The 27947-nt window shown below is 42.6% G+C and overlaps 2 protein-coding genes across 3 annotated transcripts; one reads left to right on the top strand and one right to left on the bottom strand.

Annotated features, from left to right (window-relative positions):
* Window positions 1–2701: 2701 nt before the first annotated feature.
* LOC121973679 lies at window positions 2702–14876 on the bottom strand. Of its 2 annotated transcripts, none has more exons than XM_042525067.1 (5): window positions 14603–14876; window positions 14394–14516; window positions 5421–5690; window positions 5158–5322; window positions 2702–3140 (listed from the first exon to the last, which is right to left on the bottom strand). In XM_042525067.1, exons 1-5 carry the CDS (start codon window positions 14729–14731, stop codon window positions 2856–2858), a joined length of 972 nt encoding a protein of 323 aa, XP_042381001.1. In that variant the 5' UTR covers window positions 14732–14876; the 3' UTR covers window positions 2702–2855. The 2 variants fall into 2 exon arrangements, with proteins under 2 accessions (XP_042381001.1, XP_042381000.1); XM_042525066.1 differs by having other exon boundaries at window positions 14394–14519.
* Window positions 14877–16669: 1793 nt separating this feature from the next.
* On the top strand, window positions 16670–21186 carry LOC121971233 (la-related protein 1B-like). Its single transcript, XM_042522393.1, has 6 exons — window positions 16670–17216; window positions 17307–17850; window positions 17948–18077; window positions 18155–18245; window positions 20116–20187; window positions 20447–21186. Exons 1-6 carry the CDS (start codon window positions 16839–16841, stop codon window positions 20717–20719), a joined length of 1488 nt encoding a protein of 495 aa, XP_042378327.1. The 5' UTR covers window positions 16670–16838; the 3' UTR covers window positions 20720–21186.
* Window positions 21187–27947: the final 6761 nt, after the last annotated feature.

Raw genomic sequence — 27947 nt, forward strand, 5'->3', positions numbered from 1 at the left:
CCTGCTCGCCGCAAGCAGGCTGCGGCGGCCGCCGGCTGTGTGAAAACAAAGAGAGAGAGGGGCACGGAGCATACCTGACTGCTGGTTGCAGATGCCGGTGAACGGGAGGAGAGGACGCGCTGGGAAATCGCCGAGTCGTGGACGGAAATCGCCGAGAGAGGAGGAGGAAGCAGATCGCGAGAAGAGGAAAGTAGCCGATTTGGTGCCCTAATACTGAAATACCGATGGAATTATAATTCCGTCGGTAAGCAGTAAAGCTTATCGGTATAAAATTTTAACGGGTTTAAAATTAGCGGGTGCGGGCGAAACCGAATTCTAGGGCCGTCGGTAATTCACGAAGACCGCTAACCCGGATCTTCCAGATCCGTTGCCTATCGTTCGTATTCCCGACTGAATTACATTCTGTCGGTAATTGCCGACTGATTATTTATATCAGTCGGTAATTACCGACGGAAGTTATATTCCCGTCGGTAATTACCGACGGAATATGAATTCCGTCGGTAATTACCGACGGAGATATATTCCGTCGGTATGTTCCGACAGAATTTAGTTCAGTCGGAAAATACCGACGGAATATAAAATCCGTCGCTACTCCCGTCGTTAATTACGGGTATTTTTGTAGTGTAAGTTGGCCTCACATGTGTGTGATCCTGCTCATCAAAAACATCTCCTTCAGACCTCTGCAATGCCACAATCAATTGCAATAGTAGAACACCTATACATATTCCTGATGCAAGCTTATCTCATACTTCTAAAAAGTTGATTTCATCTCTTGGTATCAAATTATTTGAAGAGCACAATTACTACCCTTACCCTATCTAAGCATCTTTGTTGTAATCTGATAGTTGTTATGGATGAAATTTATTAAAACTTGTATTAATCAGCACTCCTTTGAACCATTATTCAAATTCGCTGAGATTCTTATATCTTGTTTTACAAAGCTAAGTATTTGTGCTTTGTACTGCTGCTTCACAATCTAGTGTGATATAGTTTTGAGACAATATGAGCTAAAAGGTAATTCCAATGAAGAATAGAGTTATACTTTGAGGTTCATTTTATGATTGAATGAATAAAACAATGAGAGAATATAGGATTTATTACAATAGCCTATCTCCTGAGATTCAGTTTATAATAATCTAGGCTTGCTAGAAATAGTATAAATAAACAAATGAAATTGTTGCTAGTATTTGATTAAAAGTTAAAAGTGATCAGTTGTCCATCCAAAGCCCTGCTGGATTGCTATGTACCATTAGGACAGACAAACATGAATGTTCTTCATGTTCATTTCAATTTCATATTGAAATGATTATGCACTTGGTTTGCTATGTGGAAATTGCACTTGTTCTTACGCCTCTTGATTCTAAAAACTGGCAAAATATGCAGGTATTCCATTACAAAAGCTTACTGTGTTGCGTTTGTATTGACATTCTTAGTGTGCTTGACGTGCCCGTGCTTTGGCCTATTTTACTCCTTTACTAGTTAGTGCTCTTCGCAGCCACAATGAAGAGGCAAATTCTTCACATGATTAAGTACAAATATGTCCCCTTAACCTTCGAGAAGCAAGTAATCTTGAAACATTCAACTATCGAAATCACTTTCATCTTTAGTTGTCTAATCAGTAGTCTTACTTATCTCAGCGTTACACTTGCAAGAAATCGGTTGAAGATGCAGATCTTTCTAATAACTGAATACATGATTACTTCTAAAAGCCATGTTAGAAGAGGACCCTTGTTTGAATCTTTCTATTAGACCATGCTCGAAGAGCTAATGCAGGTTTGCTGCCTCAGACCAGACTGAGTGAAAAAGATGCTTTTGATGTACATTAGCAACAAAAGTTAATTATCATTTTTCTATATCAAGTGCACGTTGGACTTGATATGATTACATATTAGATCCATGTTGGACACATATCAGGCCTAACGTGAAGATTTCTATTATTCTTTATTATATTTTAACATTTCCAAGAAACCAAAATAAATAATTGATAGTATATTTGAACTCCTTGCAATTTCAGAAATCCATAAAAACTGAAATGAATGCAATCAGAGTTCTTTAGGTCCATCGATAAATTTCAATCAAAATCCACTAATGGATATAGAGATTTTAAATTACATCTATTTTAGTTCTTATGAATTTCTGAGATTATAAGGAGTTCAAATATACTATCTATTGTTTATTTCAGTTTCTCTAAATGTTATAAAAAATCAATTAAATCTTATATTGTTATCTATATTTTATGTATGCATGCAAAAAAAAAAAAAAAAGGGGGGGGGAAAGAAGAGAGGAAAAATAAGTGAGAAGTTGCATAGGAGAGAGGAAAAAGAAGAGAGAGAGAAAATGCTAGAAAAAAAATTTCAAAAAATTAAATTTGTTAAGAGGATAGAATAGGAAGTACATTTGAAAAAGTATACTTGATAAATACCAAAATAGTATGTAACTTTTAGTCAATTCAAAAACTTGGATGCTTCATTTGGTATATTACTGAAAAAAAAGTTATAAATGATCAAATTTAAAAGCCAACAAAGTAGCCCCCAATAAAAAATATGTAAAATTGTTATAAACGATCCTAAGCGATCCTAATGATTGTGTTGACTACACCACAAAAGACGATTTCTAACCATCCAAAAGCAATTGAGTACTTCCAGATCACGATTTGCAAACCATGGAATCCACTGCACGCCTCAACAATATGAAAAAACTTACATCAAAAACAATTTGAGGCAATAATTTACTTTACAGTTCTGAAAAAACTGTCAAGTTTATGCAAAAGCAATGGTAATCATCAAAATGATCGTGTAAAACGAATGATATATTTTCAAAAGGAATAAATTCTGTAGCAGATTAGTAGCAACACACTAAATAGTGCTAACTAATCTCTTGTTGGAGTCACGGGAGTTTCGCACTTTGCAGTCACTGTGAGCTTCATCTTCCAAGCCACTCTCTGACCTTGCCTGAGGAGATGAGAAATCTAGGCACATTCCATGTGTATCTAGTTCTTCGTCCGATGTCGATAGATCCTGAGATATCAATTTGTGATACTCGATCAGCTGGTGAAGGCACTGGTTCTCCCTCAGTAGATTAGCATTGTCATTTGCCAATCTGGACTTTTCAGCCAAAAGAGTCTCCAACTGCAGTCTAATCTACAAATGAGTAAAATTACATGCTGAGAATAGAGCTTAAGATTTCATATGTCAGGACAGATACAACTGTTAATCGAGCATGGAAAGAAAAAATTTTAAGTATCAAAACCACATTGGGGATAGCACAGGGTTCTCCGATTTAGTCCAATAAAAAACACAAGCAAAACGCAGCAAAGTGATCTGGATCTGACCTCCATTAGATGCAACAAGATACATTAATGTGACAGTAAGTAAAATTTGCATGAATACATTCAGTAATAAAGAAGAGTTCTTTCTTTCTGATTCTATGTAAGAAAAAGATTGACAAATCCTCACCCACTAGAACATTAGCTCTTGCAAGGTCTCATCTTCTTACCATGTAGACCATTTAGGTCTCTCAAAGCCAAACTGTAGGTACACTCATTCCTCTCCCTATTGGTCTCCACTCCTTATGTTATCAGGCAAGTGGCTTATGCTCATCAAACTCGTTCCTCCTCTACCTAGCTTCAGTAATAGCTAATTTTGTTTGAGATGGTATTGAACAAGCTTGAACATTTTTATGCTCAGTAAATAAACAAGTTTAACACATAAACCAAACTCTGATTAATTAATTCATGAATGAACAATGTTGGGGAGTAAATCCATCTAAATTTGTCATTAGTTTGAAGATATATTTAGTAAGCATCTAGGATGTCATTTGAATGATGAAGCAAAGACATCTAGCATCCAATAAAGTCAATCAGTTGACCAGGCTTTTCACAAACAGTAAGCAAAAGTCAGTGGGCTGGGTGAAGCCCTCCGTGATTTACCTCCTTGCCAAATCGCATGGGGAAATCTTGGAGGGCCCCCCGGTGGGGGTTATCACCTTTTGCTGCAACAAATAGTTAGCATTTTGGTATGCGATTCAACCAAGTAGGTTGATTAGGTGATCAGGCTGACATTGCCCTATATCAATTGTCTTTTGTGTGTGTCATATCTCCCTTTTTCTTAATCCTTTCAAAATTGTAAATTAGCATTTTGCTATGTTGTGCCTAGATATTATCATGGAGTTGCGTTTGCACTTAGATCAAGATGCAATAAGTTGACCTTTTGCTATACGTATAGCATCAAGTTGTTTTCTAGTATTTTTAAGTTCAAAGAGTTGTCATCATCATCAAGCCTCCGAGATTGAGTTCTATACAAAGCCAAATCCACAGAATTCTATAATCTGCCATTGACTTGGATCCAAATGGCGTCACTTTCAATTTGGCCCATCTAAAATTCCTAGTTACATGATGCAACGCTTTTGAGTTGGGTGCTTCATACTAGGCCAGTCCTATTTCATTTGGAAAACAAAGTTTGTGCTACATTTATCCTAATATAACCAAGAGTGTGAAACCTTATTTGGGTCAAAAGTAGGCCTTCCTATTTTACTTTAAAAGCATATACAGAATTCGTTAATCCACAAAAGTTTGTAAAGCCTCCAATCATTTTGACCTATATATTTTAGATGTATGATTTCTGGGGATTTCATTTTATTGCTGAAAATTCTTAGGACCATATTTGTTGATCATATGGGAATTTTAATACCAAGAAATTTAATAGATGCAATAGAATGTAGTCTACAATAGCATGAATGGCAATATATTGTCTACCATCCTGACCAACAATATATTTTATTCTTGTACTGCTACTAATGAAAAATGAAAGTAACGGGTTACTGTCTTTCTGAGGATGATTTACAACATCGTCTACACTTGCATGTATGGCAGTATATTGTCTACTATTCTGCAATATATTTTATTCTTGTACTGCTACTGAAAAATGAAAGTAATGGATTACTAAGGATGATTTACAATGAGCATACACTGGTGCAGTTAAAGGCTCACAAGGCAAGATAATTAACTAGTGAAATTAAAGTAGAAATTGAGAGAGATATGCTGTCGTAATCAATCAAAGAAGTCAAATTAAAATGACTAAAATATGGGTGAATCTCCCAATCTTGTTGCCAAAGTTAAATTACAAAGTTAAAGCAAAGGAAATATCAGTGAAGTAGTACCAGGTCATCATCTTCAAGTCTAGCACCATTGTCAAATGACTCTCGGAGTCGTATATTCTCCTCTTCAAGCATATTGCATCTTTCCTGCATCAACCATAACTCCAACTTCATGTTTTTAAGTTCGCACAAAAGGTATGATGTTTTAGTGACCATAGAAGTTGCAAGCTGCAAATGAGAAAAATCAAAAGAAGCTGATAAGAAGATGGTTCGTGAAGAATCTTTAAGACAAACTACACCAAAACTCAAATTATCTGTCCACTGACAGTTTTTGACTTGTCTAGTGCAGCAGTTTGGATCGCATTTGAAGAAATCTTGTCATCTTTCTCATCCAAAAATCCACAAGAATCTCCTACTTTGTTGTTGTTGGCATAGCTTATCTCATCGCTTGATTTATTACAGGAAATAGCTTCACGCTTGTTCAAAAGTTTATCAGAACCACAAAGTCTCTTAGCCTTTGGCTCCTCACTTGTTGTCTTTCGACTCTCTCTTAGTTGTTTTTCTGAAACAGTGATTTTGGTAAGATCACTAGCTCTCTGTTGAACAAACACACTGGATTAGTCATGATTAAAAGAATTTGCATTCTATTGTCAATCTAAAGTAGCCAATCTCATTATGAAGAAATGCTTGACATCTAGATTGCAGAAATTAATATTCTGAAGTACCACAATAATAAATATATCTACATGACAGGAAGACAAAACTATAATATGCAGTTGGTAAACATGCATAACCACTGATTAAAATGAAAGAATAGTACTCTAGTGCATTGTGATTTTATCTCCTTAGTGAGAAGGCAGTGGATTGATAATCTCATGAATAGTAGTTTTCAAGAAAACTATTTAGTCTTTTGTATAACAAAGTGTCCATTTGTTACGTCCTAGTAGAGCTCTGCTAATGATAGACAAAGATTGTTATGTTGTCTAGAAGCTAACTGGTCCTGTCTGAAATTAGAGAAGATGGTGCATTGAGCAGGTGGCTTTGGTGTTGATCGCGAGAAGACTATGGGCTGGAACCAGAAGACGTGTTGAGCGATCATGTGTGTCAAAAACAGAAAGTAGGGAAAAAAGCATCAGCCACCGGGCCAGGGAGGGGTCCCTAGCGCAGATACTCCGACACTCAAGTCAAACAGGTGGTCGAGAGGAAATGCAATGAATAGTGGAATCTGAGTGCCTTAGGTTGCCTAGTGTTGTGTTGCGTACCCACGCCTGTAGATGGAGACCCCTTATATAGTATTACTTTTCTTTTTTGCATGAATCTCGATGTATTACAAAAATAAGATCGACCCCTCTGACATTCTTAAACATTTCAAGAAAGGGACCCACCATTTCTGTGATTTGCAGAGTAGAAGCTTCCTTCATAAAGACAACACAAGAAATATTTATTTGTTTCTTTGATAACCATTACGCGAATGCCAAAAGGGAATATTAAGCTATTGGATTGATGAGCCCTTAATATTCTTTGCTAGCAGACTGACCGAGTCCCCTTTGTAGCCCGATTGGCTCTTGTTTGCAGGCGTGATCGAGTCGGATAAAGGATGGATGTAACTCTTAAGGACTTGGCCTGCGCTCGACCTCTACACTTGGATAAAGAGTCTGGTCCGATCAGGCCGTGTGTCTAGCGTTTCTGATCAGACCTCCGGTCCAGGTCAGATCGATCAGATCATTGACTCAGCTCTGAATGACACTAATACACCTCAAGGTTTCGTCGACTTTGAGGGACTCGAAATCCGATTGGACCAGCGGTTTGATCAGATAGATCACTCGTCCAAGACAAGTGATCGTGCTAGCCCCGACCTCCTTGACTTTGATCGCTAAGTTAGCCGACTTTATTGACTTCGACCCCGACCCCGGGGGCCCCACCTTATTCGCCATATCACCAACTGCTAGAGATGCAACACTCTTTTTCATCCATATTAGGACGACAATTGATCTGTTTACACCTTGCAAAGGTTAGAAAAAAAATGAAATGTTAAGAAGAGAAAACAAAAAAAAGGAATACAAGATTTTAGGTGGTTTGGTTGGCTTTGTTGCCAGTAGAAACACACAGATAAACACTTATTATGTCATTGTATTTGAGATGGTTAACCTCCCCTTCTATAACCCCAGAACTCTAAGGCTCATACACATAGCAGATCCTGTGTATTTTGAATCATGCATATATCAAAGCATATACACTATAATTAAGATTGGTCCTTAGCTTCTAGCTGGCTTAGTGAATATTGGATCAGTTCTTAAAAATCATATGACATCTTACATGGACCAATCATCTATGTTTCTTGTTGATCTTGCTCCGAGAAGCTCAAGGACGACTTCACAGGTGCACTAGCAAGAGAGTTGACACGACTGTAGCGATGAGTGAACAAGTAAAGGTGGAGAGGAAGAAGAATAACCAAACACAAGGAGTAAAAAAAAAAAGGCAGCCCGGTGTACGAAGTTCCCGTCATGCGAGGTCCCGGGGAAGGATCCATTGTACGCAGCCCTACTCTGCTTTTTGCAAGAGGCTGTTTCAAGGATTCAAACCCGTGACCTTTTGGTCACAAAGCAACAACTTTACCGTTGCGCCAAGGCTCCCCTTCAACTAAACACAAGGAGTAGAGTATTCCAAATTTTTTATCTATCCTTTATCTTCTTATCCTTTTATACATTTTTCCTGGACTTTTCATCTTCCTCCTCATTTACTGAGGCTATATTTATTAAAATGGAGTTAATGAACTGATGATTGGTATACTAATTACACAGGAACTTCGTTTTGTCTTCCTTTAGCTTTTAATGCAGCCTCATTGATGAGAACATCATAATTGAAGTAAATTCCCCTGACGATTCCTATTTCCCATGCATATACCTGTGATGGGCATTTAATATGGGTGACACTGAGAATTTATTAAGGTAGGCAGCTTAAATGTCCATTGCAGTGTTCCTCCTAAGCGATAGCTTGATAGCTCATACACCTGAGCGATTATGTACTACTTAAGTGGGGATGTTATCTGCCATAACCTATAAAGTGTACCCAAGCGGTATCATGGAGGGTTGCCCAAGCAGTGCAGTGAGGGCAAGGCGAGTGAGTTCCCATTCTCGACTGGCTTGATTATCCCTCGAGTGGTACATCTTCCTTCACCGAACTTGATTTTGACTGACATACCACTTGCTACGTTGACCCTTAGACGCCACGGGTCAACCTTCTAGAAACGGTTACATAACAAGCCTCCCCCTTTGGTCCAGTTGAAGGAGGTGCCAAACTGACTGACTAGAGGTATGACTAAGTAAAAAAGTACTGAATGTTGTTGCCATGTGGAGGGAAAGAGAAGAGAAAATCTCTAGAATAATCTTCATAGATTTGGTCATTTATAAGGCGTGGCGCTCATTAATGATGCATTCCATGTTCGATGACGTGTACCCATCATTGGACTAATAGCATAACGGGCCGCCTCGTGTTGAGTTAAGATCATATCGCTTGTTACATCAAGTGATGTGACCGGCTACTACACATGTCACTCGGTGATCGTGCTAGATCCGACGGTTCAAACTAAATCCTACCTTCCGTATCATCTTGCATCGGACGACAATTACAGAGGACTTGAAAGTATACCAAGGTTTTTTTTTCTTTCTTCCTCTAACGTCCACCATTGTCGTCTTTGTCTACATTGTCGTCACACTCATCTTCTCTTTTACCTTTTGTGCTTTGCGTTTCCTCCCTCTCATGTAAGTCCTCTCATGTAAGTCCTCCTTTCTATTTACTCTTTTCTACATGCCTTTTAGGATTTAGATTCCTCCTCAACCCCAGTGTATCTATAACTCCCATGGCATTTGCTCCTTGGTATGAAACCATTCTCGATTGTAACTGGGGAGCTTAGAAAAGAGCTTAGGATTGACTATGGTATTTTAGACGATTGTACAATCCGAGTACCTAGAAGGGATCAGGTACCTTGATGCCTCCTTCCTGTTTTACCACTTTTTTCATAACCAAATCGAGAGTGGTCTCCGATTTCCTATCCTTGAGTTCTTCAGGGATATCTGCACCTATTTTGGGATTTCCCTACACCAACTAGCCTGAATGCCATTAGGATCCTGTGTGGGATGACTGTGGTTTTCCGTCTATATAATATTCATCTTACCCCACTTGTTTCATTACTTCTTTCATCCCAAGAAGGTCAAATTAAGAGCCTTCCACTTCATGTTCTGAGCGGGATGCAAGTTCTTGGAAGGCAACCCATCATTGCATAAAGGTTGGCAAAGTAATTTTTTTTATTTGAAGCCGCTGATGCCCTTCATATTCCCGACTGACTGAATAGGAGAGCTTCCGAATCCACCACCGCTTGGGAAGTACAAGAAGAAGCCCGAGCATCTCCAGGCCTCAGAGATACTTGTTGGCATGTGCTTCGACTGTACTGTTATCATTCAAAATGAGGATCTTCTATATCAAGCCCGTCTAAGCCCCATCGCTGCCGAGCTGAAAAAGCCACTCGGCAAGTTCTTCTTCTTCTTCTTCTTCTTCTTCTTCTGTGAGAATTGACTTTCCTTCTTGCTTGTTGGCAGAGGACACTATGTTGGGCGCTTCAATGAGCAAGCTTCTGAAGGCAGATCAAGCAACCTTTTAGACTTTGGCCACTCCCGAAGTTTCTTCAGACGTTGCTAGAGCGGCTTCTACTGAGGTTGATCTGCCACCCTTGAGAGTCCTTAGGTACCGTGATAGAAATAAGCTCCTCCAGCCAAGTGATGCCAATAACTGAAGGAGCATCCCAAGCGACCTCTACTACCCAGCAGTCGAGTGGGTTAACGATCTTGCTACTACTGAGGATATGTCCAACACTTCGATCGGGGAGGCTACTAATGACCCGGTCGGGGAAGAAGAACCCGAGCCACCGACATCCCCTTTACGGATAAGGAGGTGTAAATGCCCCGAGCCACCTATACTAGCAGGTCCTTTGCCGGAAAGACCCGTCTCTCGCCTAAGAAGGGGCGTTCTGATTACTGAGCCTCCCAGGGTGTAGTTAGTGGGTTTCTCCTTCGCCTCTGAAACAACGTCGAGCATTCTGACGACCCTTACAAGAGGAGAATCGACACCCGAATTGGAGGTTTCTGCATGTTCTGCCTTCCCTCAGAGTCCTCCCAGTCCCAACCAATCGGAGTAGACCGCTTGACAGGCTAGCCTATTGCAACTGATAAAGTCCGGTAATTATGCTAAGTTGCTGCATAGTTTAGAGGTGCTGGAAGTCAGCCGACGTACCAACACCTCTATGCTTAAGGTGCGTAATTGTATGTCTGTTACCTCTGCTTTACCACTCGTGAAATTAGATTTATATAGGATTTTTTTACGCAGCTATGGACGGAGCATATGCACGTCCATAACCGAATCCCTGCTCTGGTGAAGCAGAACAGGCAACTACTGCAATAGGTCATCAATCTGCAGGTGCACATATCGGAGGTTACTTGTGCAGCAGATGAGGCTACAGCAGAAGTCGCTCGGGCTAAGGAAGAAAGCCTTCTACAAGCAAACTTGGCGACTAGGTTGCGTAAAGATTTGGAACTCTTCGGGATACAAGTATCCTCCATCTAGACCGAGCTGAACAAAGCCATATAGAGACAGAAATCTTCACAGTTCCAGGTCCACTCGCTGGAAGTCATTTGGAATGAACTTTTCCTACACCTGCAGATCATCGACCTATTACAGTAGTTGCACGATTTGCTTCACTAGAGCGGCGATTCGGTTATGAATGCGCATATGCTCGGTCCATAGCTGTGTAAAAAATTCCTATATAAATCTAATTTCATGAGTGGTAAGGCAGAGGTAATAGGCATACAATTACACACCTTAAGCATAGAGGCGTTGGTACGTCGGCTGACTTCCAACACGTCTAAACTATGCAACGACTTAGCTTAATCGCTAGACTTTATCAATTGCAGTAGGTTGGCCTGTCGAGCAGTCTCCTCCGATCGACTGGGACTGAGAGGAATCCAAGGGAAGGCAGAACCTGCAGAAGCCTCCAATTCGGGTGTCAATTCTCCTCTAGTAGGGTCCGTCGGAATGCTCAGCATTGTTTCAGAGGTGGAGGGGGAACCCACTAACTACACCCTAGGAGGCTCGGTAATCAGAATGTCTGTTCTTGGGCAAGAGACGGGTCTTTCAAGCAAAGGACCTATTGGTATAGGTGGCTCGGGGCGTTTATGCCTCCTTATCCGTAAAGGGGATGTCGGTGGCTCAGATTCTTTCCATGATCGGTTCATTAGTCGCATCCCTAATCGAAGTGTTAGACATATCCTCAGCAGTAGAAGGATCGTTAACCCGCTCAACTGTTGTGGCAGTAGAGGTCGCTCGGGATGCTCCTTCAGTTACTAGCATCACTTGGTTGGAGGAGCTTATTTCTATCCCGGTACCTAAGGACTCTTGGGGGGTGGCAGATTAGAAGCCGCTCTAGTAGCATTTGAAGAAACTTTGGGAGTGGCCAAAGCCTAAAAGGTTACTCGATCTTCCTTTAGAAGCTTGCTCATTGAAGCACCCGACATAGTGTCCTCTGCCAACAAGCAAGAAAGGTAAGTCAGCTCTCACATAAGGAAAAGGACTTACAGAGTGACTTTTGTAGCTCAGCGACAATGGGGCTTAGATGGGCTCGATATAGAAGGCCCTCATTTTGAATGATAACACTACAGTTGAAGCACATGTCGACGAGTATCTCTAAGGCCTGGAGATACTCGGGCTTCTTCTTCTACTTCCCGAGCAGCGGTGGGTCCGGAAGCTCTCCTATCCAGCCGTTCGGGAATGTGAAGGGCACGCGGCGGATTCAAATAAAAAAACTTACTTTTCCAACCTTTGTGGAATGATGGGTTGCCTTCCAAGAACTTGTATCTCGCTCGGGGCATGAAGTGGAAGGCTCCTAACTCGACCCTCTTGGAATGAAAGAAGTAAGGAAAACAAGTGGGGGTAAGAGGAATATTATACAAACGAAAAACCACAGCCACCTCACAAAAGATCCTAATGGCATTCGGGGCTAGTTGGTGTAGAGAAATCCCAAAATAGGTGCAGATATCCCTAAAGAACTCAGGGACAGGAAATCGGAGACCACTCTAAATTTGGCTATGAAAAAAAGTGGTAAAATCGAAAGGAGGCATCAAAGGTACCTGATCCCTTCTGGGTATTTGGATTGTATAATCGTTTGAAATACCATAGTTCATCCTAAGCTCTTTTCTAAGCTCTCTGGTTACAGTCGAGTGAATGGTTTCATACCGAGTAAATGTCATGGGAGTTATAGATACACTGGGGCTGAGGAGGAATCTAAATCCTAGGAGGCAGGTAGAAAAGAGCAAATAGAAAGGAGGGCTTACATGAGAGGGAGGAAACGCAGAGCACAGAAGGTAAAAGAGAAGCTGAGTGCGACAGAAATGCAGACAAAGACAGCAAAGGTGGGCATTGGAGGAAGAAGGAAAAAAAACCTAATATACCTTCGAGTCCTCTGTAATAGTCGTCCGATGCAAGATGGTACGAAAGGTGAGATTTAGTTTGAACGGTTAGATCTAGCACGATCACCGTGTGGCATACACAGTAGCCGATCACATCACTTGATGTAACAAGCAATATGACCTTAACTCAATACGAGGCGGCCCGTTATGCTATTGGTCTAACGATGGGTACACGTCATCGAACATGGCATGCATCATTAATGAGCACCACGTCTCATAAATGACCAAATCTTTGAAGATTATTCTAGAGATTTTCTCTTCTATCTTCCTCCACGTGACAACAACATTCAACACTTTTTTACTTAGTCACACCTCCAGTCAGTCAGTTTGACACTTTCTTCAAATAGACCAAAAGAGGAGGCTTGCGGCCGTTCGTAGAAGGTGCCACGTGGAATCTAAGGGTCAACGTAGCAAGTGGTATGTTAGTCAAAGTCAAGGTCGATGAAGGAAGAGATATACCGCTCGGGGATGGTCAAGCCAATCGGGAATGGGAACTCACTCGCCTGGCCCTCACAGTTCCTTAACCTTCTCGAGCGGCTATAATCACTGCTCGGGCAATCCATCGGGATACCGCTCGGGTACACTTTATAGTCATGGCAAACAACATTCTCAGTTAAGTACATAATCGCTCAAGTGTATGAGCTACCGCTTGGGAGGAACTCTTCAACGGACATTTAAGTTGTTTGCCTTAATAAATTCTCAGTGTTACCCATATGAAATGCCCAGCATAGGTATATGCATGGGAAATAGGAACCGTCAAGGGAATTTACTTCAGTTAGGATGTTCTCATCAATGAGACTACATTAAACGCTGGAAGAAGACAAAACGAAGATCCTGTGTAATTAATGTACTAATTATTAGTTATTAACTCCATTGTAATAAATATAGCCTCATTAAATGAGAAGGAAGATGAAACATTCAGGAAAAATGTATAAAAGGATAGTAATAAGAAGAGAAAAGGATAGATAAAAAATTTAGAATACTAAGTCTACTCCTTGTGTTTGGTTGTTCTTCTTCCTTTCCACCGTTACTTGTTCACGCATCCCTATAGTCACGCCAACTCTCTTGTCAGTGCACCGGTGAAGTCATCCTTGAACTTCTCGGAGCAGGATCAATGGTGTTGTCCGAATCACCAGTAAAATGATAAGACCCCCTCTGCACTCTCAGGACATCAATCCCGAACGTCTATATAGTACTTGAATCAAGCTGACCCTGCATTATCATTGTCAGGAACTCGTTCCCAGAACCATTACATAGCACATAAATGTAAATGAGGCTGCACTCCGGGAGAGCATATTTCTCTACCAATTGCTATTTCTTGTTCATTGTTACAATTACCCATTCTGACAACCAATGCCCACATGCCTTCATGATTAGCAACTTACAATGGTGGTTCGAGGTTAGTACATCAAGTCAATATTAGGAGGCAATGGTCTGTTGATGTTAAAAAGACTAGAAGAAGTTCACACAGCATTTTCATATTGGTTATTGCTCTTAGGACATTACGAGGATATTTGTGGTATTCCATTTCAGAGAGCCTGACAGTTTTCTGAAAACAAAAGTCAAGAAACCACAAATGAGATGTTGAAACTATCACGTCATGAGTAAAAAGGCACGAGAATCTAATTACGTGCACGCCAGAACTGAGTTAAGAGATAATGTATGTAGCTTCTAGCATCTGCTAGATCCTGTTGTCCGATTAAATCTACTACTTCTAAGAATGCACAAAGAAAAAAAGATATTTTGCTCTCAACAAAGGTAACTAACTAAAACAACAACTCTTACCTGTCGCATGGTGATTAGAGTGCTAGAAAACTGGGACAAGGACGAGGAGACCGAGTCGAACCCGCTTATCAGAAGCTCAGAACCCTCCCGTAACCTCTTCCCACACTCGGATTCAGCCCTGAACTGCTAAAATCTCAAAAAAAAAAATGTTTCCAAAATTATTACTCACTGAAGAATCTAAAAAACAAAGAAGATGGAGAGATCCGTACGCGCGAGGAAGGCGAAGAATGGAAGTCAGGATTCCGATCCAGGAGAATGCAATCGATGCTATCGTTGAGTCTGCTCCACAGCCGCTCGTCGGAGGAGGGACTGAGCGCAGGAGTTGGAGAGGCTGCCATGGATGGATGGATTGATCGGAAAGGGGGGGAAAAATGCGGCGAAAGATGAAGATCGAGAGGGGTTACAAGTTACAACGGCTAGCTGAGAGGCTTTAAATGGATCTCGGTTTTCCAACGTCTCGTCGCTCGCTGAGGTGCTCATCAGGCTGGACTCGTTATTGGGTGACGCGTTGCGGGCCCTACTGAGGCTGGGAAGACTGTCTACGTGAATCGATTCGGATTTTTTTTTTTTTTTGGTTTTGAAAAAATATGATTCGACCCAATTTGATCGAAGCCTGAATAGGTCTGGATCGATACGGTATACCGTATCCAAAATCGAATACCGTATATCGTACCGAAAAAATCGGTATTCTAAAAATTAATACCGATACCGTACCGATATTTCGGTATACCGAATTTCGGTATACCGAAATATCGGTACGGTATCGGTAAAATACCGTCATGCCGAAGTTATATATATTACATATAATATATAAAAAAATAATTATCTTGTAATGAAGGGCAGTGATCATATAAGAATAAGAGTTTGAATTTCGGACCCAAATATGTAAGATTGAAGATTAAACCAGTAGCTAATGGTCTCAGGGTGGTGACTCGCCGGAGACTCGTCGAAATTTTGCCAGAAATAACTAAATGCTAGCTGGAAAAATAGGGGAAGTATATAGGCTTCAATCCCTACTAAAAATACCATAAATCCACCAAAGAAACAAAAGCTAAAACTCACTGGAAAATCGGACAAGAACTTGCGCAAGCATAACTCTCATAACAGAGCTCGGTGATTAGATTTCTTCAGATTCAATGAAGGGAAAAAATATTAGGGCTGGAGAAGAAGTTTCTAAGTTGTTGTGCATCTTCTCCGGCGACTATGTGCGGTGGTCGACTGTGGAAGGAAAGACTCGCGAGTCGCGACGTGTGCGCCGACGGCGCAAGGAGAGAACATGGTTTGGGGCCGTTTAGGGTTTGGTTTAGGCTTTAGGGGAATCTAAATTAATCATTTAATCTATAGTTATTCGGTATTTCGGTATACCGAAATATTTTAAATCCTTACCGTTACCGTTACCGAAAATTTCGGTACGGTATGATACCGTACCGAATTTTTCGGTATACCGAAAATTTTGATATATACGGTATTTTTTCGATACGATTTTTCGATATTTCGGTATTTCGATATTTTTTTCCAGCCCTAAGCCTGATATCGATGCTGAGTTGTTTGTAAAAGTGCAATACTAGGGGGCGCTTTGTTTTTACCGAATAGTAAAGGGCTTTCTATATTGGTTATTTTTTTAATATAGGAAAAGGACATAAAAATAATATAATTATTCTCTTTTTATTATTATCCCGTCTCTTATTTAATAAATCAGATGCATAGTCGTTTTAAAATCGTAGGTAATATATAATTATAAAAGTTATGATTTTATAATATTTTTTTAAAAGATTATTTAAAACTTTTAAAAAAATTTAAATAATATTTTTTAGTTGTAAATTTTTAAATTAGTTCTAATTTAATATATTATGTGTTTCGTGATTTAATTTGAATTAAATTTATGATAAATCAAAATTTAGGATTTAATATTATTTTATAGTTGCTACATGAATTGATGACCGGATTTTAGGTTAAAAATATTATTTAAAGCCCAAATAGTTTGTTTTAAAACAATTTATGCGGGTTGTAACTATGATTCCTATTTGCTATAGGATGTAGATATAAAATTAAGAGATAATTATGTCATTTTACACCGATGAGATATTTTTTTTGATAAAAAAATAATATAAGCCTTGGACGATCCAGTAAAAAAAAAAGGGACATCTTTCTTACTTTTGCCCTTTTCTTAAAATAGGCCTTGATAGAGCTTCTCCTTAAAATAAAATTTTATTCTGGATGAAAATAAAAAGGTGTACAATTTTGGAAATGACTAGTAAAATTGGCTGTCTAAAAACATTAGGGAAAGCAAACAAAGAGAGTGAGAGACAAAGCGACGGCCACCAACAACGAGGACAGGCGACGGCGTGAGGAGGGAGCGGGCGATCCTCTCTCTTCTCTTTTCTTCTCTTCGCTTCGCTCAACCCACTTGCTCTCCTCATCGCCATCGCTCCTGCTGCTGCTGCCATGGCTGCCGCCGCCGCCTCCTCCACTGATCCTTCACCCTCGCCTTCCCCGCGCGCCGGCCGGGCCGCTCGCCAACCCTGGTCCCACGTCGTCCGCGGAGAACCGGACGGATCATCCTCCTCCCCGCCCTTGATGCCGTCGCCGGATACTTCCGATCGCAAGTCTTCCCCTCCTGGCGGAGTCACAGCCGAAGCCGCCGCCGCTGCCTCGCTCGGGAAGAAGCCCGCCTGGAACCGACCTTCCCTCAATGGCTCGACCGAGCCGGGCCCTTCCGTGATGGGAGGCTCCGCCTCCTGGCCTGCTCTCTCCGAGTCCGCCAAGCCCGTTGTCAAATCTCACGCCTCCGCTTCCGATGGAGTGCCGCTCGCTGCATCACCGGTGAGGGCTTCCGGATTAAAGAAAAAAATGATTTGAATCTGTGCGATCTGTTGTATTAGATTAATCTTGTTTCGTTTTTTCTGTGCTCAGGATCCTGCGACTTCGAGTTCTTTGCCGAAGCAGAACTTGATTCCACCTGGCAGTCCAAATTATGGGGCCTCTGAACACCAGAAATCGATTAAACGTGGCGGAAATATCAGCAATGGCGCGCTTCCTGTCGGTGTGGCGGCTGTCCCTTCCCCGCCACCAACTTTGGCAATCACTCCCCAGGCAAACACGGACGAGAAGACTCCTCGGGAGCAAACTCCCAAGATCACTACCAGTTACGAGCATAATTCCAGGGGAAGTTGGTCGGATTCACAGGTCCATGATGGTGGTGGTGACCATCGTAGGACCTATAGCGGCAACAGGAGGTGGAACAATGGTGGTGGTCATGGATCTCACCATGGCAACTACAGTAACCGCCGCGATCAGGAGAATGATAGATCTCGTAGGAATGCTTTCGGAAGAGACATCCAGATGCAGCACCAAGGTGTCCGACCCTACCTCAGACCTCCACCGCCACCAATGCCACCTCCATTCCCTGGACATATTCCACAGGTTCGGCCTTTCGGGAATCCCGTTGTTTTCCCGGGTAAGTTTTATGGCTTTATTGGATGGATTGTCTACAGTTTCGTTTGCTCTTGACTGAATATTCATTTTTCATGAGGAGTCTCTTAATCTTCTTTCAGATATGCAATCTCCTTTCTTTTATTTTCATAACCAGCCACCTCCTGGCCCTCTTCCGTTCCCTGCTATGTATTTCCCAGCTATGGATGTGCAACGTGCTACTTTACTCAAGCAGATAAATTTCTATTTCAGGTGACTGAATGAATTGCTATGCAAGCATTAGTTATAAATGATGATCACATTGTGTTTAACTTTTTGGACTTTCTCAGCGATGAGAATCTGTGCAGAGATGTTTATTTAAGGCAGAACATGGATGAACAGGGATGGGTTCCAGTGTCCTTGATTGCAGGGTTCAATAGAGTAAGTTGGTTTATCTGCTATGCTCTTGTATGCTTATCCAAATTTATAATTGATGCTTGAAAATTGTCTGAAGAATGTCCTCTTAACATCTGGGTAAATAAAATATATATTTTGTTCTCTTGTCTCTTTCTGGTGTTGATCCAGAGAATATAATTGACATTAAGAGATATTACATTTATTTCCCATCTAAATCTGTAATTTTAAATTTTAAATTTAAATTTCTTTGATCCACTTTGCAATGTTGCAGTTGGAACTATTGTTTGGTAGATTGTGAAAATGGCATTTTTACTAGTTTTCTATAGTATTGGCTTTTAATCAGTCACTTTGGTCTGTGCTCTGTGTTTTAAATGTTAGTCTGTGGACACATATTGGTGTAATTTTTGGATGCCATAACAAAGTTTGTGGAGATGCTTTTGGTTCATAAATTATGACCATCTAAACAATTATTTGTGTCATCCAAAAATAGAGAGAACAAGAACTATGAATTTGAATTATAGGACAAGATATTACATGGAAGGGGCTGGAAAGCATGGAAAGATTTTATTTCCTTATTCTGTTATAACCTCTACTGTGTGTTGAACTTCAATTTCTTTGATGCTGCCAACACCAATGACATTCACGATAGCTTTTGCTGCTTCTATGCCATGCTACATTACAGCACTTTTGCACTACTATAACTTTTGTATCTGAACTTTTTTCTTCTAGGAATAGGACATTGCCCAGACTAGATGACAGTGCTATTTTTGTGGGAGTGAATTCTCTAAGTTGAGCATGTTTTGAAAACAAAGGCTCTTGATCCTTGTCACTTCTTGTAAATCAGTTAGTTATCTTTGTGACTTCATCTCCTTTTCCCTCAGTTTGATACTCCCAACACCTTGTAGAATATAAGATGTATTATCAATTGACATGAGCTAAACTGAAAAGGATAAGGATCAAGTTCCAGTAGTTGTCTAAAGATTCTCTTGGAGGTGTATGCAAACTTATGTACAACTAGTTTTTTCTTTCTTATAGTCATTGTTGGACAATCATGTAAACTTGCAGCTGTTTTGATAATTTGTCCCATGCTTCTGTGAAGTATTGAATTTCAACAGCAAATATTTCAAGATGCACCAGGCTGTTTGTTTTCTAGTTCTTGTGGTCACATTATGGTTATGCATTGACAGACTTTGATTCGTGTTTGAAGTGGGTAATGATGACTATCACTCTACAATTATCTTACCATTTTGTGAATGTCCATCTTGGATAATAAGTAGTTTTAAATTGCAATTATGTGATAGGGCAGAATTTCAACCTTGGATTGCTAAAAAACTGATTAGCCAATTCTTATTCTTCACATTCTCCTTCGATCCACAGAGGATATTATTCTTAAAGGTGAAGGGTAGAGGGCGTTCGATGAATGTCACTCAATAAAACTTAAAATTAATTTGGATTATCTTGGGCAGTGGACTCTTGTTATTACATGTGATACAGTTTTATGCAGAGTTCATTGGGAATATGGACTTTTATCTGACTCCAACTAGGTTGGACACAACTTCTCGTGATAGGTACTGAACTCTGATAAAGTTGCAGTGATATTCAGATACATAACTGTGTGTATAGATTAGATATCTCATGCTTATAAAGTCTAACTAGAGAGGCATTAGGAAATACGTTGATGTTGATATTGATGCTTCATATACATCTCGTTTGTGACGATTACTTTCTTGCCACATTGGTTGTTTCAATGGTGGATCAATCTTTATGATCTAGTATCGCTATTGTGGCTCATAGTTTATATGAGTGCCCATTGGCTTCTGGTTTGTCAAATCTTTCTAATTTAACTATTGAAGTATTATAGTTCAGTATGGTAAATTCTCGTATATATTTACAGGTTCGACAGATAACAAACAACATAGATTTCATACTAGACACATTGCCACTGTCCCCTGAAGTTGAAGTACAGGTACCTTGTCAATTTCTTTTTGGAATTTATCATCTGCAATGCTAAATGGAATAATAAAGTAGGTGACGTTTTCAGAATGAAAGATGAAACAACATTGTTGAGCCCCCAATTGTTTGCAACGACTAATTGGAACTGTAAACTATTTCAAAGTTTCTTAGTGCCCTATGAACTTAACAAGTTAAACCCATGAAATCACACCGACTTATTTGTATGCTTTACTCATAGTGCAATTCATTATTACTGACACTACTTATCACAGGGCGATAGGATAAGGAAGCGTCAAGGCTGGATGAGTTATCTTCTCCTACCAAGTTCCAATCGGGCTGCTAATACTTCTGGTCAGTCACCAGTAGCACTGACACCTGATAATCTTGCTTCACAGTTGCAAGCTGTTGACTTGGAGGGGACAGCGTCACAGCCGAGAAGGACAATGATTCTCAATCAGTCTGCAGCTGGTGCATTGAATAATGAGTTACATGCTGCTACCGATCTTAGTGGCAGTGTTGATATTGAGCGAATGGGTCAAGAGTGACTTGTTTTTGAGTTCTTCACTAATGGAGAATCGAGAATGGAGAGAAAGCATTCCTTGTTCTGTGGGAGATTGCATTTAGCAATTGCTGTGCCATGCCAGAATCTCTAAGTACCATCTTAGGTTGCAGATGAAAGAGGGTGAAAAACAAAAACAACAGAAGAAAAAAAAATTAAAATCAAAAGAAAAGGCAAAGAAATCAAAAGTAAAGAAAGAGAAAGATAGAAGCTACAATTATGAGGTGCTATATAGATAGGCAGGTGAGATGAGCAGTTCCATGCCAATATTTATTTCCTTCGTGTTTATTTGTGGGTTTCCAGTTGTTTACTTTTGCGTACTGTTTCTTAGGAGCGTCTGAATTGTTCTCATTTTTGCATTTCGAGGATGATATTTGTCACCCTGAGAACTTGTCAAGTGGGTTGTTTCGGTTTTGTTTTCGTTCCTTGAATAAGAGACAACATTTCTCTTCATTTACTTGTGAGTAAATATCGCTTTGCGTCTCTGATGGATTGAGGTGCATGTTGGGTTAAGTAGGATGAGGCAGTAGGACCTTTTTGCCTTTCTTGAAGCTATTTATTGGCGAAAAAGTGCTATTTATTGAATTTGAGATGATGAATTTTAGGTTTTTGCAAATTTATCATGATTTTTTGTTTTAATAAATATATAATATATTTTCATTTAAAAGATAAATGATATGTTTTTTTAATACATTTTGCATATTAATGTCCTCGGACTATAATGCGACGGTAAAAAAATGGGATGAGCTTTCTTGGCAATGAGAGTTCAAATCTCATATATATTGGGGAAGTTTAAATTTTTTTCATGTTTTATCATAAGTTAGGATCCATCTGCTTCTCAATTTAATCAATAAAGATAAAAGATAAATGGTACATTTTTGAATACATTGTGCATTTTAATTCGATGATTTCAAAAGTATCCTTTTATTCGTAAATATATATATTGTACCATTAAAAAATCTAATAATGTGTCAAAAAATAAAATATCATGTGAATAACTTTGTGAAGAATTTAATCAAAACTTGATCAATCATTTTTCTAAATTATGCATAATGGAAAAGTGTATGATAAATTTATTAAAAAGTGAAAATATAGATATGTCAAACCTTCAACCTCTCCCTCTTCATTTGTTTTCAGATAAACAATTAAATAGATTATTTTTGTCCGAGAGTCAAGGTGACGGATGCTGAGGATGTGATATTCCTGTTGATCATACGCGGACCTCCGATGAGACTAGCCTGTAAGCACAAAGCGTCAGTGTCGAGCCAGGGAGTGGTTCCCCAGCGATGACCTTCCAATGTTCAAGTTAGATCTATGGCGAAAGCAGCAAGCAAACAAGCAAAGAAACGAAAGTGGTAACTTAACTGTAGCTATAGTAGGATGAACATACATTCGTCGAAGCTTGGGGGGTCCTTTATATAGGGCTCTTAGGGGTGCGTGTGCATGCTTCCCGAGGCGTGCACACATCTCCAAACTTTCCCTGATAGAACGTGTCAGAAAAGTGTACCTGACACCATACCTCAATAGTTCGAACATATCCTGACAAGACAGTGGAAACTTCCGTCGTACGATTCTCTGCTTGATCATGCCGCTGACTATGCTGTCTGTCTATGGCACGGGTCTCGAGGAGGATATCAATCGATCCTGCCTTTGTCTGCTAGTGGGCCGAGAGGGTGGGTCGCTTGGCTAATTCTGCTGTCTGGGCCGAGCTGGGTGGTCGCTCGGCTACTTCCACTGTCTAGGCTTGTTGGGTCGTGTTTCCGTTTTGTTGGCTGCGATTTGATCTTTGGCCGATCGGGATGTCCGCCCGGCACATGTCCTGCCGCTCGGCATATGCCTGGCCGCTCGATGCCTGATTTGGTGATAGCCTTTTGAGCGTCAGAAGCTCGGTGTGAGACCGAGCTGTAATAACGTCGGACTAACCTACAAGCACAAAGAGTCAGTGTCGAGCCTGGCGATGACCCTCCGAAGTTCAAGTCAGATCTCTGGCGAAAGCAGCAAGCAAGCAAGCAAAGAAATGAAAGTGACAGCATAACTGTAGCTACAGTAGGATGAACATACATTCGTCGAAACTTGGGGTCCTTTATATAGGGCTCTCAGGGGTGCGCGTGCATGCTCCCCGAGGCGTGCACACATCTCCAAACTTTCCCTGATAGGACGTGTCAGAAAAGTGTACCTGACACCATACCTCAATAGTTCGAGCATATCCTGACAAGATAGTGGAAACTTTCGTCGTACGATTCTCTGCTTGATCATGTCGCTGACCATGTTGTCTGTCAATGGCACGGGTCTCGAGGAAGATATCAGTCGATCCTGCCTTTGTCTGCTAGTGGGCCGAGAGGGTGGGCCGCTTGGCTAATTCTACTGTCTATGCTGAGCGAGGTGGCCGCTCGGCTACTTCCACTGTCTAGGCTTGTTGGGTCGTGTTTCCGTTTCGTTGGTTGTGATCTGATCTTTGGCCGATCGGGATGTCGGCCCGGCACATGTCCCGTCGCTCGGCATATGCCTGGCCGGTCGGCGCCTGATTTGGTGATAGCCTTTTGAGTGTTGAAAGCTTGGTGCGAGACCGAGCTATAATAATGTCGGACCAGCCATTCCTTAGTCCGAGCGGTTGATGGGGTCGCCCGATCGGACACTAGCCTGGGGCATTGACTGCCTTAACTTTGACCTTCCACGTGGCATTGACATCTTGCGGGGCGGGGCCCGACTGTACTTTATCACCGGATCACATGCCTCCCCCTTAAGTTTAGTCGAAGGAGGTTGCAAGTCCAACTGACTAGACAAGGTAGTCTGGTGATTGGTTGGCCGATCGGCCAGTATGCTGGTTGGGCCCCGACCGATCTATGTAGAAGCGCTATTCAAGGCCACTTGGCATTCTGAGGGTTTACACTTGGAAGATTCTTCCTTCGGTGTCTTTGGATGAGTGCGAACTACGCGATCAATGCTGGCGTAATCCGAATCTCTTCAGAATTCATGCAAATCACCCCCATTAAGGCCGAGCATGCGTCCACGATTAATAATGGCACCAATTAAATGTCGCCCTATGAGAGCGTACCACGTGTCACCGCTGCGGTCGCCGCATGTTCGAGGTGATAGCCGCCCAGTGGGAGCCTGCCACGTGTCACCGATGCGGTCGCCGCATGTCCGAGGCGATAGCCGCCCTGTGGGACCTGCCATGTGTCACTGCCGCACGTCCGAGGTGACAGCTGCTGATGTGACGCCTAGCGGTTTGAATTCAAGGGTTGGATTTGCGCTTTGATGTTTGTGACCTAGATCGGATGGCTCCTATCGGCCGAGCCTGACCTATAAAAAACCGCAGCACCGCCTTCGTCCCCACTTTCCTTCTCCTTTTCCAGCGACTGTCGACGACCTCGAGTGACCAGTGCTCCGGCGACATTGCGCTCCTTGACGATGATCCAATGTTCTCTACGACCCCCTTTCTCTTCCTTGTAAGCCTCCCAAACATTTCTGTCGTTGATCTTCAACTGTTCTTTCTCCGCCACGCCACTGTTCCGGCATCCGTTTTGCGTTTCTCCTTCCTTTCGCCTGTCGAGCTTTCTGTTTTTCGGTTTTTCGGTTTTCCGGCGATGGCGAGCTCTTCTCAGTCGTCCGACCCCACTTCCGGTCTTTAGTACAACACCATGAAGACTCAGTTCGATGTGGGTGACGCTGCGAGCCTTATAAATACCTTTGACCTTCCTTTTGGCAACGAAATAATCTTGGCCTCCCCGTCCGATCGGCCCCATAACCCGCTGACCGACACAGTCTGTTTCTTCCGAGACCAATTCGTGGCCGGTCTTCGCTTCCCCATCCATCCTTTCATAACTGAGGTCTGTAATTACTTCCGTGTCCCTTTAGCATAGCTCGTCCCCAATTCCTTTCGCCTCTTGTGCGGTGTGGTCGTTCTGTTCAAGGTGTACAATATTCCCCTAACACCTCAGGTATTCCATTACTTTATTATCCCAAGCAATCCGAGTTGGGCACCTACTTCTTCCAGTCCCGGGTCAATCTGGTCTTTTTCAATAAAATGTCGACTTCAAATAAACATTGAAAGGATTATTTTTTCTATATGCGACTCCCCGAGCGGCCGAGCTTCCGTACCAAGTGGCAGGTCGGACTTCCACCTCAACCGGACCTGCAAAAGTATTGGGGCCAGCCGGACTACCTTCACGCGGCTAACCTGCTGGCCGACCAAAAGTTCGACATTCACAAGCTGCTGCCAGAGGGGGTGATGTATATGTTCGGGCTGAGCCTCATCCGAACGAAGCTCCTGAGCAGCTTAGGTACGAAATTTCTCAACTTTCTTCTCTTGAGTTTAACTGATTCTTTCTTTCTTTCGCAGCTGACATAATGATGCACGCTCGGGCAACCAGTCTGATGAAGCTGAAGAACGCTGAGATAGAGGTGGCGGCGACAAAGGAGATGGCGAGCCTTGGCCTGACTCCGTCGGCTCTCATGAAGGTGAGAGCGAGGCGATGCCAACTGAAGGAGAAGGCGCCGCCGATCAGACGCCCCACACTGAACCGACTATAGACCCACTCCCTCCTGAGTCGCAGTTTGCCACCTAGGTCGAAGGCTCGGGGTCCTCGGGTGAGGTTCCTCTATCCAGGCGCGAGAGACGCCGAACGACCACCCTGTCCCGTTCGGCTACTTCGGTAGTGCATTCTCCCGAGCAGGGTACCTCTTCTCCGATCGTTCCCGAGACAGCGGAAGCCATTTCTTTCAATCGGACCCCCTCGCTAGCCGATCTGCCTTCGGATCTGATCGCAGCCCAGCCGATCGCGTCTCTTCCTCCAGCTCGGCGCAGGATTCTACGATCCGGCATTCTTCCAGCTTCAGCCGGTCAGTCTTCTAGTCCTGCAGCGTCGGCTCAATTAGTGGGCGCCGATCCGTGACATCCATTCTCCACCTCCCAATGGAGGAGTTCCTGGCAGCTGACGATCAACCGCAAACTCTCGAACATCAGATACTCATCCGCGGGCCGCTCGCTAAGGTTTGGGAGGAGGCTAGAGCACGCACCGCAACAATGCCGCCCGGGCTGCTCGCCAACAGCCACCTGCAAATGTCCACCGAGGTATGTATGCAATGATCAATTTGTGGTTTTACCTCCGTTCGGTACTAACATTTTTCAGCTCGGCGACAGTACTGGGTGGAGAGCGTAGCGATGTGCAACCGCCTGGCGTTTGTGGAGGAGGAGCTGAAGAAGCTCAAGATTTCTGGGGGAGCTTCTTCCTCCTAGGGGCCATCCGTTACCCAATTCAGGTCGATCTGGAGAAGGCCACTAAACTATTGGAGGCCGAGCGGAAGAAGTCTGCCAATCAGACCATCATGCTGGGTCGGCTCAAGACTCAGGTGAAAACTTATGACCACAAGATCGAGCTGGCCACCGACAGGAAGAACCGCGCCATAGCTGACCTAGAGCTAAAGAACCAGGAGGCTCAGAATTTAGCCGAGAAGCTCAGGGAGGCAGAGAACTTTCTGATCGCCGAACAGTCGTTAGGCTAAGGAGGCTGATCTTCAAGGGCAAGTGAGGACCCTTGAAGATGCTCTAGAGTCTTCTCGCGCTGCCTTGAAGACTTACCAGAACGTTGAACCGAGCTGCTTCGAGACCATGAAGCAAGAATACCTCCGCTCGGAGAAATTTACTGACAAAGTTGTTAATCGGGTTGTCCGGAGTTTCGAGATGGCCATAACTGGGACGTTCAACTAGTTGCAGGCAAACAGGCATATCTCAAGCTCTCTGACTGACGGCATCATCGACCGGGCTCAGTTGAACGACTCGATGCCGAATGAAGTCTTCGACTATCTTGAGTGAGGAGAGATTTTGTAACCTTTGAATGTTTGACTGCCGCTCGACAGCTTTTGGTTTGTTATTAATGAAGTTATCTTGCAATTCCTCCTCACATGTTTGCTTGTCTATCACAAATCTTTTGACTATATAGCCCCGAATGGGCGTCATGTTTGCATTTCAATGATAAATTCATCAAGGTCATACCTCTAGGTTTTAAGGTCGCCGCTTGACCCTAGGGTTTATAGTCGTCGCTCGACTCTAGAGTTTATAGTCGTCGCTCGAGTCTGGGATTTAATATCACCGCTCGACGATTTGGTAAAGGCCAGAGTTTAAGGTCGCCGCTGAACCGTCAGTGGAGACTTGGGTTTAACGTCGCCGCTCGACGATTTGGTGAACGCCAGAGTTTAAGGTCGCCACTCGACCGTCGGGGGTGACCTGGCTTTAACGTCAATGCTCGACAATTTGGTGAAGGCCGGAGTTTAAGGTTGTCGTTCGACCGTCGGTGGAGACCTGGGTTTAACGTCGCCGCTCGACGATTTGGTGAAGGCCGAAGATTAAGGTCGCCGCTCGATCGTTGGTGGAGACCTGAGTTTAACGTTGCCGCTCGACGATTTAGTTAAGTTTGGCATTTAAGGTCGTCACTCGACCGTCGATGGAGACCTGAGTTTAACGTCACCGCTCGTCGATTTGATGGAGTCTCAGGTTTAATGTCGCCGCTCGATCGTCGATGGAGACCTGGGTTTAACGTCGCCGCTCGACGATTTATGTTGTTGTTCGACAAAGACTTTAGCAAACATTTGTTTTTGATTTCAGTCCTGCACTTCAAAGGGCGCAGGGATATAGAAAATACATTAATTACATCAGCGCATCTCTCATCCGGCTCGTTAGGACTGGAGATGGTGTGCGCTCCATGGACGCTCGAGTCACCTCCCGTCCTCATCCTTCAAGTAATAGGCACCCGAGCGAAGCTTTTCCACGACCTTGAAGGGTCCGACCCACAGGGCTTCCAACTTGGTGACGTCGTCGACCGGCTTCGCCTTCTTCCATACGAGGTCGCCAACCTGGAACGACATCGGGATCACCCACCGATTGTAGTTCTGCCTCATTCTCTACCTATAGGTCATCAGCCGAACGACTGCTTTATCGCGTGCCTCATCCATCAAGTCCAGCTCCAGAAGCCTCCGCTCGGCGTTGTCTTCGCTATAGTGCTATATCCGATCGGACTCGGCTCCTACTTCCACAGGGACGACCGCTTCGCCGTCGTACACCAGGTGGAACGAGGTTGCTCCGGTCCCTTCCTTAGGAGTTGTGCGGATCACCCATAGCACACTGGAAAGTTCATCGATCCAGCTTCCTCCAACATGGTCGAGCCGAGCCCGTAGGATTCGCAGGATCTCCCGATTTGCAACCTCAGTTTGTCCAT

The sequence above is a fragment of the Zingiber officinale genome, chromosome 4A, assembly GCF_018446385.1.
Source record: "Zingiber officinale cultivar Zhangliang chromosome 4A, Zo_v1.1, whole genome shotgun sequence".
Taxonomy (NCBI): Eukaryota; Viridiplantae; Streptophyta; class Magnoliopsida; order Zingiberales; family Zingiberaceae; genus Zingiber; species Zingiber officinale.